The 24012-nt window shown below is 39.4% G+C and overlaps 1 protein-coding gene across 2 annotated transcripts in view; it reads right to left on the bottom strand.

Moving 5' to 3' along the window:
- roraa (RAR-related orphan receptor A, paralog a) overlaps positions 1-24012 on the bottom strand; it is a 279680-nt gene that overhangs the window by 58389 nt on the left and 197279 nt on the right. Inside the window, exon 1 of one of the 2 annotated variants that reach the window (XM_088996182.1) lies at positions 22179-22332. The exons of the other annotated variant lie outside the window; for it this stretch is intronic. Coding sequence (XP_088852308.1) covers positions 22179-22209 — 31 coding nt within the window. The 5' untranslated portion in view covers positions 22210-22332. Of the gene's footprint in view, positions 1-22178; positions 22333-24012 lie in introns of those variants that run through there. 2 annotated transcript variants of the gene reach the window in all.

The following is a 24012-nucleotide window of genomic DNA, read 5'->3' as shown; positions in this document are numbered from 1 at the left end:
AATAATAATACATTTCATTTATAAACACCTTTTAAAACTCTCAAGGTCACTTTACCGTTGGTTTTTCTGTGGGTGAGCAGCAGCCGCCACATGCGCCAGCGATCACTCAACCCGGAATAACTCAAATAGATAGAAAGTTAGCTAGCTAGCTAATAGATAACTCATAGATACCTAGCTAGATAGCTAGTTAGACAGCTTATTTTTACACGTTTGTTACTTAATGTTAGCCTGTTATGTACAATGTTAGCAAAAACATGTGTACAAACAGTTGTTCAAGCTAATCTATTAACCTGGCGCTCCAGTAATGGCCAATAGCACAACATTGCCAAGCCGTTCATTTTGTGTATTTTGGAAGGAATACTGTTGAAGCAATGAGAAGAGGAAAATTTAGCTTGTGTAAATATTTTTGAAATACCAGAAAAAAATAAGATTGTGAGATAACGTCTACTCAGAAATAAATTTATTAGAGCTTCCTTTTATGTCTGCATTTGCGTGCGACTGTGTTGTTTCAATGTATGGTGTTAGCCTTTCCCGGCGTAATTTTCCGGTGTGTGCTGTCCCAAGTTTTGAATTGAATGTTACACATGAAGGGAAAATGCATCCTACACCACGGCACTTGGGGTTAGCTAAATTAAAAAACAAACAAACAAACATGCCCTTTTACAAGATAGCTAGCTTGCCCGAAATTGTGTGTGTGTGTGTGTGTGTGTGTGTGTGTGTGTGTGTGTGTGTGTGTGGGAGGGCCATTTCTTTGCTGTCACTCAATAGAAAGTTTTTTGTCTTCCACTAACGCTTCCACTGTGATCACTTCTAACTTCATTTTCGGGCTTGTTGTGCACTCCCAAATGACCCACGATAAAAAATGTCAATGCTAGCTAAAGCGCTAAACCTTGTTAGAATATTCAGTGGCTTCCAGCTATATTACACCAATTGTCAACAACTCAAGCAATTCAGGAGATCTGAGTGAATGATTAACGATGAACACCACTCGTCGAGGCCGAGCAGAGTTCATATTTTGACACTAACCGAACTCGGCTCTCGACAACGATTCTTGAGGAATTACGTATTCCTTTTAACATTCCATTTTCGTGTTGCTATGTAGCGGATATGTTATTTAGGCAAACACGATGAGCGAGCGATATCTGTGAGGCATCGATTCAATGTTCACTGTCGCTATCATCATGATTGCAACTGACCTCAGAGGTTAGGCTCAGAGGAGCTCCTCGCCTTTTGCGCATCTGTTAATCCACAGCTGGCGGGACTTTATTACTGATAGGAATTAATAATTGACTATGTGCAGCTGGATGGAATTCTTGGCGCCCCCCCCCCCCCCACACCATAACCCTGAACTTTCAAGCCTCCACCTTCCCAGTTATTATATGCTATACAGTCACTTGCAAAGACACATGATCAATTAGCAGTGCTCCACAGCCATGCTAATAGTACTTCCTTTTCAACACAAGTGAACTTACTGCAGAGTTTAAATTCAGCAATTTATTTCACACCTATACGGTAGGTAACAAAGAGCAATGCATAACAATAGCACTGAGATATAATGGCAGGCAGAGGTTAAACAAAGCGTCAGAGCGTGTACACACACCACACGCCTCCCTATTCCTCCATTAAAATTCCTGCTCTAACTCATGGAACAAAAGAATGACTCTCGTGGGGGAGACAGAAAACAGACACCTGTCAATCACAGTTCCTGTGACTCCATATTTCCCGTGTCACAGGCTGCCGGATGGAGAAATGTGCAATATTCTGATAATATTTCATGCAAACTAATGCGAGTCAGAACACTCTACTAGTGGTCAGAAGGAGGGGAAATGAGACCAGGTAATTATCGGATTGCCCGAAGGCAAGAAATGATAGACATTGCAGAGAACCAGGACATCTAGCCCCGCTACTGAAGGCCCGTGTTTAGGCAGCACCGAGAATGAGGGAGCAGGGGGAAGCTCGGCAGGCGGTAGACGCTGATAAGACTTTCTTACATAATGGCCACGTTAAATGTCTGGACTGCTGTGAGGACGGACTCTTGCTGTACCTCACACCAACTTGCCTTGACATTTCATCAATTCAAGCAGAAATATGTGCTAATTCTACCTAAAAATGTGGCAAAACATGATCACGGTAAGGCATAACGCCCGAGTTCACTTGAGGATTAGCATAGATGCTAGCAGTAGTTTAGTAATACAGTGAGACCTCAACTTACAAACACCTTATCTTACAAACTTTTCATCTTACAAACTTCAAATTTCTGAAAATTAAACCTTATAATAAGCACTATTTTCATAATACACACCCACCACGGCTGGTGGAGTGATCTTCGGCGGAATCACACGACCGAACAGCACCAGAGGTTAAGTTATCAACAGTCCTTATGGAAGGTGACTCTCCTTCCATAAGCCATCAACGACCATCAAAAAGGTAATGAGGCACATGTAATGTGCCTCTCTTTCCAAACAGCAATTCTGTTTGACCTTCGACCTCCAACGCCATTCCATCAAGCCATCAATGACCATCACAAATGCAAATAAAGTGACTTTATGATACAATGCAGTGTATTTCTTTCATTACAATACGATAGCACATTTATTATACATATACAGTAAAGTCTCGTTATATCGATATCGGATATAGCGATAGTCCCGGTTATATCGATACTATTTCTATGCACGCACGGAGAAAATTACATGCAAACAGGGTCGGATATATCGATAGTCCCGGTTATATCGATATTTTTTCGGACTCCCTTGAATATCGATATAACGAGACTTTACTGTAATAAGGTATGTTGTGTGTAGGTTTAAGGCTTATTTAGTTGAAAAGTATATTTTATGGAAACCCGGGAACGGATTATTCCCATTTTAATGGTTTCCTATGGGATTTTTTTTTGGAGATACACACTTTCCGCCTTACACACTCTGTCTGGGAACCAATTAAGTTCGTAAGTTGAGGTCTCACTGTAATAATAATAATAATACATTTAATTCATTCATACATTTCAAAACACTCGTGAACACTCGTAAAAAGTAAAATCGACCACCGAGAAAACAAGTCCTTGCAAGTGGAATTTAATCTTGAAATCAGTGAAATTAAACATTTTCCTGTTTTTTTTTTTCACGCTAATATAATTCATATATTTTATAAACATTATACAGTCATACTTCAGCTTACGAACGCTTTAACTCACAAACTTTTCGCCTTACGAACAAGCTGCCGGAGGAGTTTTCGTCACCTACTTTCTTTCAGTGCAGACGTGGTTTGTTATCGAGTGGGGTACTTTTATTTAAAATTGAGGCAATGGATGGAACAGACACTGACATATGTAAGAGATGCAGGAGCAGACTTTCTTAGTGGGAGGAACAACTGCGCCTTGTTGAAAGTAACCATTCTAAAATGTGAAGTGTACTGCAAGCACCAATCTCCAGTGAAAAAAAAGACTCCACTGTCTGCTTTCTAACCGAGTATGACCCCCAAACCCACCTTTTCTATTTAACCCTATTGAAGAGTCTTATGTTTACCCATCTCGACAGCGTTAGTTAAAGTACTGGGAAAAAAAGAGATGTCTTATTTTGTATATGCAGCACTTCCCTCAGGATGGATATGAAAGTTTAATCACTGCATTAGGATTCACAGGCTTTCCCTCGTCAGACCTGCTTGCAGCCATCGGAATTGCTAATTTGCTGCTTTGGTGGTTGAGGAGATGAATGGTAACAGGAGTCTGATTTGTCCAGATAACCTTGAACCCCGGTGTCGGAATTCCTGGGGATGTATCTTGCTAAATCACTCCCTTTTATCTCTCAGCTTGAACGGCTGTCCATTGACACTGTGACAACCGGCCTGAATCATTTGCTGTGTTCAGACAGAGACATTATCTTGCCGTTGAAATGCCACCGGCAAAATGATCTTTGAACATTTATCTTAAACAAAGCCGCTGACAATATCACAGTAATTGTGAGCGTGTTTCTAATCTGAATTGTTAATTCCTATCGCTTGCCGAGACGCAACTGGAGGCGGCAATACGATAAAGGAGAAAGGTTCTGACAGGGTTATGAGTCAGCAGAGATGTAAAATTCAAATTGGCCGGGCGAAGCAGTTTAGAGCTGACGGTGATTCAAGCCGACTCATTGGTCAGCCCCGCAGTACAGTACAGTAGCCTGCGGGTTTAACATGGCTGTTACTCATACGTACATACGTTCATGTAAACAACATACAGGTGCTTCATCAGCACACCACATGAAACCTCAAGCCTTGGGTGATCTTTGAGACACTGCTTAAAAACACACAATCCATTTTGACGATGCTTACTGGCGTCACCTACTGTATTCCACATTATTTCAATACTGTCGGACGCTAGTACGATGCTTTTTTTTCTTTCAGGGCAGGACTTTTTACTTTGTATAACTAATATTAACTCTTTGAATGCAATTGACACAACACAATGTCAATGGGGACTCTAACAAGGAATGCCAGTGGTGGTAATTTCCAGCATGTTACTATTATGATTATCATTATTATTCGTATTATTATCTATTAGCTATCAATTGGCTAGCTAGGTGGCTTTCTATCTATTTGAGTTACTTCCGGGTTGAGTGAACGCTGGTGCGCGCTGCTCACCCACAGAAACAAACTATCCTATTACTGTAAAGTGACCTTGAGAGTTTTAAAAGGCGCTCAGAAATGAAAAGTATTATTAGTAGTAGTAGTATTATTAGTATTTACTTCGCTATTTATGTATGTATGTATGTATGTATGTATGTATGTATGTATGTATGTATGTATGTATGTATGTGTGTGTGTGTGTGTGTGTGTGTGTGTGTGTGTGTGTGTGTGTGTGTGTGTGTGTGTGTGTGTGTGTGTGTGTGTGTGTGTTGTATGTGCGCACGCACGGATGCACGCACACATACATGCACGTACGTATGTACGGACGGACGGAAGGATGGATGTATTTATGTATTTATTAATTCATTCTTTTATATTCATTTCTTTATTTACTTGTCAATATATTTATTTATTTATACATATTTTATTACTGACAAAAAGTCATGAGCGACTCTGGGGTGACGAGGTGAGTTTTTCAGCAAATCTCTGCGGATATCTCATACAGATTAATGAAAAAAATATAAATATTTCTATGTTGATGCAGAGGGGCTTTTTTTGGTTGTTTTGTGTCCTTAGTCTTCTTCGAATAATGTGTTAGCCACATGCTGTAATGAGACACACGTGGCCCTTGTTCTACTCTGCTTGTTGTTTGTGAGCTGTCCTTTGAACAAATTTAAATTTTTCAAAACTGTACTATTCATTTTTTTAAGGGGAAAATCGACCACCCCAGAACGACTGAGGCAGTACTATGCAGGTGTCGGTCTGTCATTATTTCATTTTGACTTTGTCACCAGCATTTCTCAGCATTCACACCATTCACACAATTAAAATTTCGAGTTTGAAAGCATTTTAAGAAAAGCTGATATAACGTTCGTATTAGCCTGTGTGACGTCGGGGATCGGGCTATTGTTGGAAATTGGATTGGATTGGCTTGGATTGGATTTGCCTTTATTAGTCTCGCAGTGGAGAAATTTACATTTCACAGCAGCAAAGTTATGAAAGAAATGAAAGTGGAAAAGCAAAACACAGGAGCTGCTGGAAAGGCAGCCACTCAAATAAATAACAAGAGGAAATTAATCGTTCATGTTGGAAGACAGAGCAGCAGGAGCCCAAACCCTTGCTGTTTTCTGCCACAACCTCACTCGCTCTCCATTCGCACCGCCATCTTTCATTCAGCTACACACGGCTCCTCACACAGTGGGCCCCAACAAGGCTCGGGCAACATACACTCCTGCCAAACATCCATTTACTCCCCTGTAGGACTCCTGCAAATCACGAGCAAGCCTGTCATTGAGAATGGAATTTTAGACGCACCTGTGAGCTTTTTATTTTTTTTCTTCCTCTCTTCTCGCTTTTAATGTACAGAATGCAATACAGTAAAGTCTCGTTATATCGATATTCAAGGGAATCCGAAAAAATATCGATATAACCGGGACTATCGATATATCCGACCCTGTTTGCATGTAATTTTCTCCGTGCGTGCATAGAAATAGTATCGATATAACCGGGACTATCGTTATATCCGATATCGATATAACGAGACTTTACTGTATTTAGATTTAAAATTGGGTTTGATCACTTCCCCGGCGCCGCCCGGCCGGCTAACTGACAAGACATGCTATTGGGCGGTAATTGCATCCCCGTGGAGAGGCTTCTCCCTCTGAGGGAAGGTGAAAAATTGCAAGGTGACCATTCAATTCAGCCCATTAACTCATTCACTGCCAGTGTACACTCCAGTGACAGGGTTTTTGTCATTGTCATTTGAATTCCAGGACCCACAGAATATTGAGTTTTAGGACGACATAAACATTCAATGCACCGTAAGAAACTTTAGACTCTCTAGTTTCAGCAGAAAGAAATGAGTTAATTCCTAAGTTATATGGGTCTGGAGTTATATGAGCTTGAAATGAGAAGGGCCGTCAAAAATACAATGCAATCCATACATATTAGTTTATATAGCACTTTAACAAAAGCTGGAACAAAGCACTAACGTGGACAAAGGGGAAATGCTGCCCCCTTGTGGAAGGGAATAAACATTGGCAGAGGCCATGGCCAGCGCTTTATCTGCACCCAAGCATGAAAAAACAAAATCCGAATAAATTCGGGAATGGCAGTGAAAGAGTTAATTCCAAAGAATTGCAGAACCCAGAGAATATTGAGTTTTAGGACTACATAAACATTCAATACAGCGTTAGAAACCTTAGACTCCCTTCTTTCATCAGAAAAAAAACAAGTTAATTCCTAAATTATATGGGTCTGTAGTTATATGAGCTTGAAATGAGGGCGGCTGTCCAAACTCCAATGCAATACATACATAGTAGTTATTAGCGCATGGAAAAAAGGGAAATGCTGTCCCCTAGTGTAAACGAAAAAAAAAATACCAGAGGGCATGGCCAGCGCTTTATCGGCATGAAAAAAAAACAAAAGCGGAACAAATTCGAGAATGGCGCTCTACGTCATATTTTCAGTTCCCGAATACATTTGTGAATGGCAATGAATGAGTTAATTCCATTGGCTAATAAATCAGGTGCATGCCCTTATGACCAGATATGTTCTTCACCTTTACTATCCTGGACCGAGATGCATGATGCTAACCTCCAGATGCACCCTTTGTCTCACTTTTTTTTTGGCTCTACCAGAACAGATGGAGATATTGGATGCTTTCAGGAATTATTAATGGGACACTATGATCCCAAATGACCTTCGGCAAATAAACTCCCAGGACCGAAGTACGCAGACATCCCTGCACATCCATATTGGAGCCAGACAACACACCTGGTTTTGTGACGAAAGAGCCAACCATCATGCCTGTACTTGCACCGCTAATCCAGCAGGGAAGCTTTCTTTTTTATCCGTTTTATTTTTACCTCACTCAAAAGCAGCAAGGAGGCATCCAATCACATTAAAAACAATTGTATGTTTCAGGAATAGATTTGAGATTTATGCGGCAAACACACTAATTCCGTAAAGCCCAATTTGTTTCTCCCACAATGGGAACCATACAGTGGAATTAATCCACAGAAAGCCGTTCCTGTAGTTTTAAAAATAAACCCTTCATGATTGGAGCCTTTTGTACTCGCTCAGGGGATGTACTATTGTGACATCAAATCTATATTTCAAACGTGCGTCCGTAAATACGCAGAAAATATCTGTTGCCTATGGATAACATTCAGTTTTCAAAGCAAACGGAAGTCAAATTTTGAGCTCAGCTAAAAAACAAGACGGCATCAGCTCAGCGGAAGCGCACATTTGGAGATTGTGATTGTGAAAAGCTTGATTACAGAGTTATGCATAGATTTGAAATGAAACAATTACAAATAAAAATCACGGTTATGGTGTTGCCAACTTCTATTGATGAATTTAAAGGACAACCGACGTCTCCGGACAAGTTGTGTCCATAATTTGTAAAATGGCTTCAAATGACTTCTACTGGGGGTATTTTAATAAGACCGCATATAGCTATATTTTACGTTTTAAGACTCACGCTGAACATTCAGGAAGTCTTGTTTTTGAGTTGGTGACGAGTCCGTACTTGACGTCAGAAAAGGACCGCCTCCTCACCGTAAAAAAGACGCATTGTAGCGTCTTTCCATCACCTCAATGTATTTTGATGTACTGTTTTTTTTAACCATGTCTTACACCAAAAAGCCGCCAGCAGAGGGAGGCAAACTCCATGGAAAGATAGTATCAGCCTGTGAAAAAAACGAGCTGATTCATTCCTCACCGGAGCTGGTCGCCATTTTCTGCCTCTTCCTCCTGCCTCGTCCTCTGCCTACCGTTTGCCTCAAAATGGCCCAAATAAATTCTTTAATCGATTGCAAACATGTATGCTTTGCTCATCATGACTATTTGAATCATATTCATAACTGGATGTGTAACAAGAAAGCATATTCTCCGAATCTGAAGCCATTGTTTTGATGCTAGAGCAAGACAAGACGTATTGGCGTGACGTCACGAAAGGGGGGTGGGACTTTCTGAAAATGCCCAATTCGCAGCTCATTTTTTTTGCAGATTTTGGACACTTTAAGTCATTTTTATTGGTGTTTTGCATTTGACTAAAAATATCATACTGCATGTCTTGGGTATTTTAGATGCTATAAAACGTTTTTCTGGTGTCAGTTAAAATACAAAAAGAGGGTGTCGGTTGTCCTTTAATGTCACCTTTTATTCCCCCCAATGGGCCATAAACCTTGTGCAACAAAGCTCACTTGTTCTTGTTTGGGTTTAGCTCAGGTTATAGGGGTTAAGGGGTTGCTGGTAATTAAGAAGGATCGAGGCTGCCATGTACGACAACCGCATACGCAAGGTCTATGGCCTTTTGAGGATATAAATGAGGCGCTCTCAGAAGACGCAGCAGGTCTTCAAAGCGTTACAATTGAAGGCGGAATTGATCAGACACTTTTTCCTCACACCAGGTATGGGTGGGAAGAGGAGGGGTGGGAAACACAAAAACACAACAACAAAAATGAGGAAATCATTATTTAAACAGTGTCCATCTCCAGATACTCATGGCCCTCTGGTTAATTACCTCAGGGCTCGTTAATGAGGCTGTGTAAATAAATATACTTTTTCTACTATGCATATCGTGTTTACTCATGTGGAAGTAAGCGCAGGAGAAAAAAAAACTCCCTTATGTATAAATTAGAATAATCCCACATCAAGAGAAAGGGTGGGAGAAAAAAATGCATGCTGCGATCAAAGCAGAGCGGGCGATGTAAACATGTGTCAAAAGATCAAAACAAAACAAAAAATAAAATAAAATAAAATAAAATAAAAAGGAATGTAATCCTCTGCCGAAATGGGCAAGGTATTCATTAGGAACCTGATCATTTTCATTTTGTGGAGAAAAGCATGCTTTTACACATTTTCACCCTTGTATCTTTTACTTGTTTATTTTCTACTTCTTTCTTTCCTTTCCTCTTCCTTTCATCAATTTGCTGCTGTGAAATATAAATGCCTCCACTGCAAGACTAATAAAGGTAAATCCAATCCAATTTACTGTCATAAAAATGCTTGCATTTACAGAAGAGAGCGCATTGTGGAACTTTTGTACATCGCAAAACTTTTAGTCCTTTGCATTTGTGTGTGTTGACAGTGAGATGCCATTAGGCGGAGGCCTGCGCAGGATTGATAGTAATTGAGAATGCTCTATTTGGGCACACTCTCCTTTGCTGCCCCAAAGACATACATTAAATGCATTAAAACAGCCATCAGCGCAGTTGGGATAAGGCTGTCTCCTACCCCCCCCCCCCCACCCCTCCAACTATTGACAAAACAAAACTTTGAGATGACAGCTGCTGATTTGTAACCGAGCGACAGATCCCCGCGAGCAAATAAAGCAGGCGTGCCCGTCTTTTCCTGGGAAATGTGTTTCCCGTTGACACAAATCCATTTAACAACGCATAAGCCCGAAAAAGTTTACATAAGGATACATTTTTCGAGCAACTGTCGAGTTATTTCCTTCAATTTAACTAATGCCTTTGTCCCCCCGTGTTGGATTCGTGGGAGCTTTGAGAATGAGCTAAGCATTTTTTTTTCTTCTTCTTACATCAAGCTCCTATTTGCACAAATTAGGCTCCTCTTAGAGAGCGATCACACGAGCACATCCCAAAATTCTCTTTTCGCTGACACGCTAGTTGTCCAGGCTGGACCAGGCTGTGCTGAGTGGCCTGCTTGACGAGGACCTGCGCTCAGCAAGAAGAAAGCTCTTATTCGAGAAATGAGAAAGCCTCGGGGGAGCATAGAACACAATAAGCCAAACCCCCTTTCCCCCCAAAAAAACTTGAAAAACAACAACCCCCCCACCCCACTCAAAGGAGACGGTGGTGGGTGATTGCCAGCTGCACTCCGGATTACCAGCCTTTTGGAGTCTTTGAGCAATCGTTGAGAGCTGGAGCACCGTCTCCAGCTCCTTAATCAGTCCAGCCGGGGAGGGTTTTAGATCCTGACGTGCAAAAGGCTCAACGCGCTGGGGAATAAACTCGTAATCAGCAATCAAATATTCCAACATTGCCAGGTGGGGGCGGGGAGCTCATCTTAGATAGGTCAAGGAGCTCTCTGCAGATGAGTTAACCCCTTTTGCTCCCCTGCTGGGGAACTCACATATTGTCTGAAATTCAATGGGTCTCATTGACAAATTGCTTGTCAATGACTGCTATCAATATGACAGTGATGCCTTGGATTGGATTGGATTAGCCTTTACATTTTCACAACCGCAAGGTGATGAAAATAAGAGGAAAGGAAAGGAAGAAGTAGAAACAAAAATACAGGAGTTGCTGGAAAGGAAGACACTCTCACTGCACCATCTTGAAGTCAAAACAACACCAACAAAAAAATGAAATAAACAATGTGACAACACAAAAATCACAGACAGTCATTCAATCTTTGTTGTAACAGTTCTACATGAAAGAGAAGATCAAAGTGTCCTTTTCAGCAGTGGATAAGGGTCATGGTGAAATGTGCACGTCTGCTACAAGCTAAATGTTGAAAGCAAACACGAAGCCGTAGCATCCATTGACGAAAAGCGACTCTCACAACTCCTGTTCTACGTAAATCCGCTTCAATTCCAAGCCACGACAGATCCACATACGCATCAGTGCTCTGCGCTGACGCTCCTTGAGATAGCGAGTGATGATGGTACTAATTCAATCCGGTGTGTGTGGTTTCGCCATCTGGGAGCCAGTTAGAGACAGATGTATGCCCATATTATTTATTGATATGGCTCATCTCATCTTATCAGTGCGGCATTAATATTAGTTGTTCTTGCCTGTGAGTATTGATGTGTTGCGTGGGTGCACTTGTAAATACAAAGTTTAGCTCAGGTGAGGGATTGGATCTTGACTTGCTGTCTTTGTGTTGTCATATTATTTGTTATTTAGTTTTCATTTGTTTCCTTTCTTTCCTTTTCTCTTCCTTTCATAACTTTGCTGCTGTGTTACTTCCGGGTAGAGTGAATGGCTGCCGCTGCTCACCCGCACAAAAAAATGACGTGACTGTAAAGTGTCCTTGAGAGTTTTGAAAGGTGCTTATAAATGAAATTTATTATTATTATTATTATTATTAGATCCTCTCCTCTTTCATCTGTAACTGCTTCATGTAACAAAGAGGGTACAGAAAGTGCTTAAGAATTAATGACTGTGTCTTTGTGTTATGTTATTTAGTTTTTTTTGTTCTTTTGACTTCAAGCCGGCACCGCGAAGCTGCCTTTCCAGCAGCTCCTGTATTTTGTTTTTCTACTTTCATTCCTTTCATTTCCTTTCATCCTTTGCTGCTGTGAAATGTAAATTTCTCCACTGCGAGACTAATAAAGGCAAATCCAATCCAATCCAATTATTATTATATGCATCGCTAGACACGTGATCAACATCAAAAGCAAATATGTTGTATATATTTTTTTTTAATAATCATGAAGCAAAGCTCAGTCAACAACAGCGTGCATGAGAAAAGTTTTGCAAAGCCAAGTCACCTGCCGACCCAAAATAGCAGCTGCCTTGGGCTAATATCCATCTACCACGTACATTACAAACACTTTCAAAATGATCAAATGACACTTGAAATGTTTGGGGCTGGTTCCAGTTGTGATAGTGCTGCTGCAACTTGTTAAAAAAAAGGCTGAAATGATATTGGACACGGGTGACTGGCCTGCTGTCAACTTTCCCTGCACGCTATTCTCCTTCACACTAATTCCAAGAAAACAGTTTCAAAGTATTATTTCGTACACTCCTGAAGTTGGTAAACAGGGCTGGATTTCATTAAAGTGCCATGTCCCCGAAACGGCCATGTTGTGGTGCCTTTTAACAAAGTACATTCATTGCCTTGCACATTCTTACTTCCTTTCATCTTTGTTAATTAGCACTGAAACAGCATTTTGTTCCATTTCAAATGCATGCATGAGCATAAAAATCAATCTTGAACAGACTGTTCCTGCAAGGCTATTTTTCTTTGTTATTCATGATGACAGCGTTTCTTTTTCTCCTCTCTTTGTTTGGGACGCCGAGCGTCTCGCGAGCTAACCTTGAGCGTGAGTTTCAAGTTTTTAACCAGAGTAAGGTGTCACAATGATCAGATTTTTTTGCCGCTATGAACTCATTCACTGTGTGCTAAAATGTGGCCACTCTTGTGCCGGGGTTTTTGCCATTGTCACTCGAATTCCAAGACCAACAGAATATTATGTTTTAGTACTACATAAACATCCACTGCAGTGTAAGAAACCTTACATTCCCTTCTTTCATCAGAAACAAAAAGGTAATTCTTAAATGGTATGGGTCTGGAGTTATATGAGCTTGAAATGAGGGTGGCTGTCCAAAATATAATGCAATATATACATATTGGTTTATATAGGCCGGGCTTTAACAGGAGCTGAAGCTAGAACAAAGCACTAACATGGAAAAAAGAAAAAAAAAAACATTACCAGAGGCCATGGCCTGCGCTTTATTGGAACCCAAGCATGACAAAAACAAAACCCGAACAAATTCAGGAATGGCGCTCTACATCATATTTTCAATTCCCGAATGAATTCGTGAATGGCAGTAATTGAGTTAAAACAGAAGCACCTGGTGCTCAGGTGGAATTGCAATTGGTTCATCTGCTATCTGATAATGTTGTACAAGAACCAATCCCAGGGGCTGACTTCTCCCCTCCTTCGTATTAAAAACGGCACTGTCCACATGTCGCGACGACCTTTGTTACAACTCCGCCCGCGCCTTCAGCTCATCGGAATTCCACACACTTCTCATTTTTCATCCCTTTTCTTCCTGCCATGGTCTGCAGATGCAGCAGTCCATCCCCATAGAGCGTAGGGGAGGGTGATTTTGCATGTCGTGACCTATGACCTTTCCTCACGCTGCGACTCGACGGCATCTTCGCGCTGCAATTCTGACAGTGCCGTCAGTCACTATCTTTTCTTTTCAAACGGAAGCACGGACTAGCATGTTACCACCATCTTGCCGCTGAGTCAACCAAACGAGTGACTCCTCTAGAACACTCAAGAGTTCAAATTCGGGAACAACACAGACAGTTTTAGCAAAATCCTGCTCCCGATGAATAATAGACAAAGCACAGCTAGGCAATGTTTTCCTCCACAATTGTTCAAACGTTATATTTTTAAACTGTCAAAATACTCCAAACTATGATTCCAAATTAGTAAATGACACATGAAAACTTCAATTCTATTTTATTTTACTCTATTCTAATGTAATCTAATGTAACATGTCGCTATTCTATCCTATTCTATTCTAATCTAATTGAATCTAATCTCATCTCATCTATTACTATTCTAATCTCATCTATCACTATTCTATTCTAATCTATTCTGATATATAGTAATCTAATCTACATTAATCTAATCTAATCTAATCTAATCTAATCTAATTTATCACTATTCTATCTATTTAATCTAATCTATCTAATTTTATCATCTAATCTAATATATAGTAATCTAATCTACAGTAATCTAATCAAATGTACATTTATGTAATATAATCTATCACTATTCTATTCTAATATATTGTAATTCAACCTAAAGTAATCTACTCTAATGTAATCTAATATAACAATCTTATCTATCACTATTCTATTCTATTGTAATATAATCTACAGTAATGTAATCTAATGTAATCCACACTAATCGAATCTAATATAATCTGTCAGTATTCTATTCTATTCTAATCTAATATATAGTAATGCAATCTACATTAATCTAATCTAAACTAATCTAATCTATCACTATTCTATCTATTTAATCTAATCTATCTAATTTTATCATCTAATATAATATATAGTAATCTAATCTACAGTAATCTAATCAAATCTACATTTATGTAATATAATCTATCACTATTCTATTCTAATATATTGTAATTCAACCTAAAGTAATCTACTCTAATGTAATCTAATATAACATAATCTTATCTATCACTATTCTATTCTATTGTAATATAATCTACAGTAATGTAATCTAATGTAATCCACACCAATCGAATCTAATCTAATCTGTCAGTATTCTATTCTATTCTATTCTATTCTAATCTAATATATAGTAATCTAATCTACATTAATCTAATCTAAACTAATCTAATCTATCACTATTCTATCTATTTAATCTAATCTATCTAATTTTATCGTCTAATATAATATATAGTAATCTAATCTACGGTAATCTAATCAAATCTACATTTATGTAATATAATCTATCACTATTCTATTCTAATATATTGTAATTCAATCTAAAGTAATCTAATATAATGTAATCTAATATAACATAATGTTATCTATTACTATTCTATTCTATTGTAATATAATCTACAGTAATGTGTAATGTAATCCACACTAATCGAATCTAATCTAATCTGTCAGTATTCTATTCTATTCTATTCTATTCTATTCTATTCTATTCTATTCTATTCTAATCTGATAACAATTCTGAAGATGACTAAAAAAACGATACAGAATAGCTGATTTATTTTGGTCCCTACCTCTGTAGCAAAGAACCGCGATTAAAACCAACAGGTGAAAGTTGTAATCCTTGATCCGACTATGTAAACCGTGCATTCAAATGGCCAACACAAATTGCAAGCATTTCATTCGCTAATTAATTGAAGCAAGAAAATAAACACAATGTGCTTCAGCGCAGTGTGTTGACAGTCATCTTGAACAGGAAATGCTCCTTTGATTCCACCTCAGAAGAGTATTTTTAAGGACGTGTGTTTTTTTCTTCACAATATTCTATTTTTAACATGAGAGGCTCTGATGACCACTCAATGGACAAGAGCCTCTATTGAAGATTAAAAAAAACAGCATATCCAAGAAAGCGCTACCGAAAAGAGTAACGAATGAGATATTTTGGTATCATGTACGAGTGAAGCAGAATGATAATATCTCATATTCTGAATTGGATTTACTTTCAATATGTACTTGGTGGCTACTTGGTGGAAATGTGGCTATATAGGTTCGGGTCTCGCCACACCTCTGTTGCGTGGACACATGAGGAGACTGAAGCAATAAAAGACATTCACAAAGCACCTTCTCATCGGCGCTGCCGGCATGCGATCTGATTACAATGTTTCAAAGACAAGCAGGCAAAGGGTATGAGGACTCTTTCACAATAAAAGCCCATTATTAAGTCTCTCGATAGAAGAACAAGCATGGCGAATGATAGGAGCCGACGAGAGAGACTCTTGGGAACATGCATTAACATAGTCTGGAGTTGCTACTCACCTTCCAATTTTTGCGCTTTTTCTCCCACATCCCCTGTTGGCTTGAAGCATTTGACGCTTTATGTGCTTTTAACTTCCTCTTGTGTTTGACTCAGACAAAACGCAAAATCAATAAAGCTTTTTTATCCCCCCCTCGCCATTTCCTCTTACATGCTTCTTCAAAAACACCTATGGACAGACAGCCCTACCGAAGTTCCACGGAGGGGAAACATGATACAAAACGCAGAATATAAATAAATAAATTATAAAATATATACAGTAAAGTCTCGTTATATCGATATGGGATATATCGATAGTCCCGGTTATATCGATACTATTTCTATGCACGCACAGAGAAAATTACATGCAAACAGGGTCGGATATATCGATAGTCCCGGTTATATCGATATTTTTCGGACTCCCTTGAATATCGATATAACGAGACTTTACTGTAAATCAATCAATAAATATATAACTAAATATATAAATAAATAAATATAAAATAAATATATAAATGAATAAACAAGCAAATAAACAAATAAACGAATAAATAAGTGAATAAATAAATAAATACATAAATAGATGAATAAATAAATAAATAAACATGCGAATAAATAAATGAATGAATAAATGAATGAATCAATAATAAATACACAAATAAATGACTAAAATAACAAATAACTAAATAAATAAAAATAAATAAATAAATAAATAAAAATCTTTGTGATAACCACAGTTTCTACGCTGAATGTTTATAAACACACAAATAAATAAATCAATGAATGTATAAATAATAAATACACAAATAAATGACTGAACAAACAAACAAAAAAATAAATAAATACACAAATAAATAGCTCAACAAACATATGAATAAATATGTAAATGAATGAATAAGCAAATAAACAAATAAACGAATACATAAGTGAACAAATAAATAAATAAATAGATGAATAAATAAATAAACATGCACATAAATAAATGAATGAATCAATAATAAATACACAAATAAATGACTAAAATAACAAATAAATAACTAAATAACTAAAAAAATAAATAAATAAATAATATAAAAAGAAATAGCTACATAAACAAACATATATATATATATATATATATATATATATATATATATATATATATATATATATATATATATATATATATATATATATATATATATATATATATATATATATATGAATACACAAATCAATAACTGAACAAATAAGCAAATAAATAAATAAATAAGAATCTTTGCAATAACAACAACTTCTACGCTGAATGTTTATGAGCGCAAACAGGTTGAAGTAGGGAAGGGAAACAATTTAATGTAATGTATGGCAGTGACAAAAAAAAAACCACAAATATATCACTCCAATGTACATTTATGAAAATGGTATCGCCGCTGACATTGCACTTTTTGTAATTCAAACGGAATGTTACTTCCTGTTTGCATTTTGTTTCCTGACCTCAAGTTCGTACATGCTGTAACGGTTCAGATTTCTTCTATTTATCTATGTATTTATTTACTTAATGAAGTATTTATTTGGTTATTTATTTTACAAAACTGGGTATCCTAAAGAAGGAACGACTGCGAAAAGTAGAAGATAAGTAAATACTATCTTGAATATCATAGAAATGATGATCTAAGCAATGCTGACAAGTGGAAGTAGCGTGTCAGCAGTTCAATGCTACGTGACAGGACGTCGCTATAAAGGAAGAAAGGAAAATTATATAAGAAGGATGGAGAGTGTATAGTCAATATATGGCTTGAGGAAAAAAAATGAACACAACATTTGGGACTCATGAAGGAAAAACAAAACATCTCATGTAGCCTGATGCTTATCTGATGATGCTTTCTTGTCTGATGTTTGATTGTGGGAAAGGCAACGGTATGACCTAACATGGTCTCTGATTGGACCGATCTGTCATTATCATGGGGTGTGAAAGCAGCAATCTGCGTGTGCGTGTGTGTGTGTGTATGTGTGTGCGCGTGTGTCGGAATGTGTTCGTAAGTGTGTGTGCGTGTGCAGGCGTGTGTGTGTGTGTGTGTGTGTGCGTGTGTGAGAAAGAGAGAATGTGCATCTCTTTCTCTCTCTCCCTCACTCTCTCTATTTCTCTCTCATTCTCCCCCTCTCTCTTGTCCTCTCTCTCACCATCTCTTTCTCTCTCTCTTTTCTCTCTCTCTGCCTTTCTCTCCATCTCTCTATATCCCTCATCATCATATCATATCTTCATCTCCTGCTCTCTCCCCCTCTCTCTCTCTCTCTCTCTCTCTCTCTCTCTCTCTCTCTCTCTCTCTCTCTCTCTCTCTCTCTCTCTCTCTCTCTCTCTCTCTCTCCATCTTTCTCTCCCTGTGCCTCTCCATCTCTCTCGGTCTTTCTTCCTCTCTCTCTCCATCTCTCTCTCTCTCTGTCTCTTTTCCTCTCTCTCTCTTTCTCTCTCAATCTCTCTCTCTCGCTACCTCTCTCGCTCCATCTCTCTTTCCATCTCTCTTCCCGTCTCTCCCTGTCTTTCTTCCTCTCTCTCTCCATCTTTCTCTCCCTCTGTCTTTCTTCCTCTCTCTCCATCTCTCTCTCTCCCCATATCTCTCCCTCCATCTCCATCTCTCTATATTTTTCTCTCCACATCTCTATATTTCTCTCTCTCTCTCTCTCTCCATCGCTCTCTCCATCTCTCTCTCCATCTTTCTCTCCCTCAGTCTTTCTTCCTCTCTCTCTCTCTATATATATATATATATAAATCTCCCTCTCTCTGTCACTCTGTCTTTCTCTCTTTCTCTCTCTCCATCTCTCCCTTTCTCAGAGAGAGAGAGAGAGAGAGAGAGAGAGAGAGAGAGAGAGAGAGAGAGAGAGAGAGAGAGAGAGAGAGAGAGAGAGGTTTAAAAATATAGGTCTGTGAGTATTGATATGTGGTGTGTGCGTATGCCTGTGCATCGTGACGACAGCTATCCTCCCTCTACTCTATCATAGAGCCAAATCAAAAAATCCATTCCCACAATGGTCAGTCAATATCCCATTAACCAGCCAGGAAAACAGTCGGGGCCGGCATGCGCGTCTCTCTGCGCACGCCACCGAGTGGCACACGCCTCGCACACGATAATAACTCCGAGGGACACCATTGAACTTCCTGCGACGGCTGAGCGGCTATGGAAAGGACGAAAGGAACGCACGCTCAGTCGTGTCAGGTTGATTTTTGGCTCTCTTTTGTGTCTGATATTTTCTTGGTCATTTGAGTCGGAGGAGGGAATTGAAACCTTTCGAGAAGCGGGAATTATATCTATTTTTAGAATTGATATATACAGTAAAGTCTCGTTATATCGATATTCAAGGGAGTCCGAAAAAATATCGATATAACCGGGACTATCGATATATCCGACCCTGTTTGCATGTAATTTTATCCGTGCGTGCATAGAAATAGTATCGATATAACCGGGACTATCGATATATCCGATATCGATATAACGAGACTTTACTGTAGTTATATCTGTCTTTTCAACAGTATCTCTTAAAAAAACTAACCAAGAACGCTTTGATGAATGACCCCTTCATTTAATCATGTATTTAGTGCTATATTTGCCTTCACCTTAATCTGTGGCCATTTTTCTTCCAGCCTCTGTCCATCCCAAGGGCTCTAAGTGGATAATGACCAATCTTGTTAACCTCTGCTTTAGCGTGATAGCGTCTATCGCTTTGCACTGAGCCGCTAATAGAAAGAGACAAATCAACAGCAAATATGAACCGCAATGATAATGTGACCTCAAAGCACCTTTCATGAGACATTTGGCTTTTCCTTCTCTCGCCGGACATTTTTTTTTTACAGTCTAGTAGACACTCACACTCAATCGCATATTCATTGCTCAGTCTGCACCCGTTTGGGAGGTGAAAGGGGGAGAGAAAAAGAGGTGGTAGGTTTTTCTCAATTCTCTAATCATAAAGGGGTTAACTGTAAATAAAAATTCAACTTTTAAAAAGTACTTTTGTGTCAATAAGCGCATCAAAGAACTTTTCTTTAATGATATAACTGGGTTGTTCATTTTAATTGTGCTGAGTAGGCTGCCTCATTTGCATGGGGTAATGAGAGGGATGTTTCCATTATAGGTAATTAGGTACTTGAGAGACAGTGGTGGGGAAAGGGAGGTAGGGCAGACATGAAAGGGGTGGGGGTTGGCGCTTGTGGGGGGCAAAGTCACACAAATATGTCTCCTATCGTATGGCGGCGTGCTTGGAGTGGGACATAAACATTGTCAAATAATCAGTGAACGATAAAAAAAAAAAATGTCAACACTTTTTACTACCGATAGTTCATTGAGAAATAACTTTTTGTCACTTCTGAAATCACGAAAAAGTGGATTTTTTTTGTGTGTTTACGTCATATTTATCTGCACCTTTCAAAACTATCAAGGACACTTTACTGTAAAGTTAAAAAAAATATGCACTTCATTCATTCAGTGCCATTCCCAAATTTATTCGGTAATTGAAAATACATTCCCAAATGTTTTCGGTTTTGTTTTTTCTTGTTTGGGTGCCGATAAAGCGCTGGCCAGACCTCTGCCAATATTTTTACCCTTCCACAAGGGGGTGGCATGTCCCTTTTTTCCATGTTAGCGGTTTGTTCCACCTTCAGCTGTCATTAAAGCGCTATATAAACCAATATGTATGTACAATATTGCATTGTATTTTGGAAAGCTGCCCTCATTTCAAGCTCATATAACTCCAGACCCATATCATTTAGGAATTAACTCTTTTTTTCCGATGAAAGAAGAGAGCCCAAGGTTTCTTACGCTGCATTGAATGTTTATGCAGTCCTAAAACTCAATATTCTGTGCGTACCGGAATTTGATTGAGAATGACAAAAACCCTGGCACTTGAGTGGACACATTTTTTTGCACATGTCTGGCAGTGAACGAGTTAATTGTAAGCAACAAATGTTTTCGTGGATGGCATCTCCATTGTACAATATGTCATTAAATACGAAACACATTATGTGCTTCATTCTAAATTGAACATCGATGACACAGTGTGACCAGCGGTTATTCGTACAGGTAATGCAATGAAGACCAAACATGGCACAATTTTGATTTAAAAAAAATGGCCACAAGCTTGATTTCTAAATGTATCACATGCAGCGTGATCATGATGAAAATACACCAATACAAACGTGTTGTCTATTTTTGTATAGGGACTATATTTGTGTTGTTTTTCATGTAATTCACTTTTTGGAAGCAGAGAAAAAAATGACAGGTGGAAAGCAAAAAAAAAAAAAAAAAAACTGCCAAAACGCCACACGGCATTACGTTTCATATTATTTCGTTTCACATTTAATGCCAAACGACAGCTCTTGGTCCCTCACGACTTGTTATTCAAGCCATTTGCATCACGTGCGTACGTCGGCATAAAAGACTCAACATTTGCCTGCACTGAAGAATCAAGAGTGGATTCAAATCAGCCTGGCGCATACTCAATATGTACAATCAAATGTGCACGCGTGTGACAAGCCATGCATGAGAGAAGTGCGTGCAAGCACTCTACATGTATGTATGACTTTCACTTTCACTGTCTGCCCCTGCCAATGAGTGTATGCGCCTCTGTGTGTATACTTTTGTCTGTATAATAGAGTTCGGATTTAGCATCCTAGATCACCATCATCGCACAGACAAGGGGAGACCCAGTCAGGGTCTAATGACCACACATGTAAACCCTACTACAACCCCACCCCCCAGCTCCAAAAATAGGTCAGTGGATCACTCACATTAACACATCGTTATTGCACTTGCATATACACTTCCATCAAACCATCCTATCCATCGGCTGAACGTAGCGACCACGCGCATCCTCCCGCACATCTGATTAGGATAGGATGAATAGGATTAAGAAGTGTGCAGAAAGGAAAGCGCTGTGCACATTTAACGCTTTAAAATAAATCATTCAAACGACAAAACTGTCATGTGTAACTTCTACATGGAGAAGCAGCAGTAGGAGAAGGGGGGAAATACATTCAATTCAAAGTATCTAATTTAAAACAGATTCTTATTTTACAGAAAGTGTTGTCGATGTTTAAATACCTGACATGTTTCGGCGTCTACTTCCGCCTTCTCTTAAATTAGATATCAAGTAGACAGGATGAACTTAATACAATCAATTCAAAGTAGTTTGGAGATTTAAGGCTCTCAATAAACAATATATCATGCAGAATAATAATAATAATCCGCGTATTAAAAAACATGCATTCTGATACATTTCCTCATTCTCTCTTTCTGTCACTCAATCCGCACAAATGAAATGCAAAGAGTTGGCAGCCCATGAATAGTGAGGCTGTACTTGTTACTCAGTCCGCCCCGGCACAAGCATGCATTGTTTTTTTTCCCCTCCTTCTTACCTTTCATAGCTGAAATCACAAAATACATCATTAAGCTTCGGGTCCATAAGAGAACAACTATCACTCCCCCTCGCAGAGCCCCCCTCCGCTCTTTACACTGCTGTTTCAGCAGCAGCTGGCCAGCACAGCTCTCTGCTTCTCAGCCTTGGAGCATGAACACACCAGAATCCACGTGACTGTGACATCAGCGCGCTCCTCTGACTCCTCCCCCATCGTCCCCTCGACTACGCCCCCCCCCCCCCCCCCCATTGCCTTTGATTGGCACAGCGTGCAGCCAGTAGGGGCGCTGAGAGCTCAGGCAGGGAAGCTTGACCGGCTTCCCGCTGATTGCAGTCGAGCGTGCCCGCCGTTGCTAGACATGGCACCCCTTTGCCCTCCCCCCTTTTCCAACCTCACACACACACACACCGCACTCATCCAAGTGCGCTCTTATCTTTGCAGTCAAAACTAACAGACACGTTTGGTTCTCTGTGGTGCAATGTCAAGCATAAAGTAAAAAAGGGGGAAGGAGACAAATTGCCAGACAAGGACGAGAACAGGGAAAAAAGAGACATCTGAAGCATGAAAAAAAGAAGATGGATAAGAAGGGATGTCTAATTTCTCTCTATGAGTTATCAGGGTGGGGGGGGGGGGGGCAAGCGGAGTTGAGAAGACGACGGGAAACCACATTGCTGCTTCTTCCTCTGACCTCTCCGGAGATCTTACAAGCAGCCTCATCCAACACACACATACTGACATATCTCACACACTCAATTTGACAGGTGTAGAAGGGGGCGAAAGGGTTCAGATGATTAACTCCCTCCCTGCCGCCCACAGCGAGCAGGCGATGAGTTTCACGCGATGATTTCTTCGCCTCGCTCTCGCCCCCTGCTTTCCATCCCCCGTCTCTACCGCTCTCTCTCCCCTTTCCATATCCCCCCCTCACCCTCTACTGCCGACCCCCTCCTCTTCGCTCATCCTCATATGATAATCTGTTCTGACTCGTAGCCAGCTGCCTCCCTCTGATACAATATTCTGGTTTTAGTGCAATCCAGCCTTGGCCAATAACTACGTTTGCATTTGGCATTTTCCTTGAACAAGCTGCTTCTCGTATCATCTCAAGACAAACAGCGCGGAGGCTTCGCTTTCATACGCTACAATATTTCCAATCTGAAAATGGAGATACCCCCCCAAAATATATATATATATATATATATATGTACATCTCTATATATTTTGTTTACTCCATGAATATTTCAAATTTGGAAATTGTGAAGGCTCATTTCACATTCTCTTTAGACGTTTCTGACGTGAACAACATGACTGCGTTGCTGTCTATTTGCAAGAGAACGATGATGCTTCCACCGGGACAGAATTTCACATTAACTATGCAATTGTTACAGACGATTTGAATAGTTATTTATTCCCATCTTGAAATCTATTTATTATTCATTTCACGCCTTCAACCGTGTCCTAATAATTGAATAAAGGTATGCCCAGCCATATACAATATGGAAATGAGTACTCAATGACAAATATTTCCATGACAACATTTCGTTAGGACCCCCGTCATCCATTAGGGACTCTCAACATATTAACTCACGTTGTGTCAACAATGGTCTCTTATTGTGCCGCATCTAATGAACAAAATATCATGCTGAACCTGATAGCGTCAATTGAAGCATGACTCGGACACAAAGTAATCAGCTGTTAGTGAAATCATGAAAACGTCACAGATGTTGAAGTCGACCATGGCAAAAATCTTCACCCGATGAGTGAAAATGCTCCCGCAAACTGTGGTTCCTTTGTGCCTCTTCTATCATAGTCTTCCGGGAAACTAGCGCAGAGCGATTTG

Source organism: Hippocampus bargibanti, linkage group LG05 (assembly GCF_051943395.1).
Source record: "Hippocampus bargibanti isolate YZ-2025 linkage group LG05, ASM5194339v1, whole genome shotgun sequence".
NCBI lineage: Eukaryota > Metazoa > Chordata > Actinopteri > Syngnathiformes > Syngnathidae > Hippocampus > Hippocampus bargibanti.
This window is presented reverse-complemented; position numbering and strand designations above follow the sequence as displayed.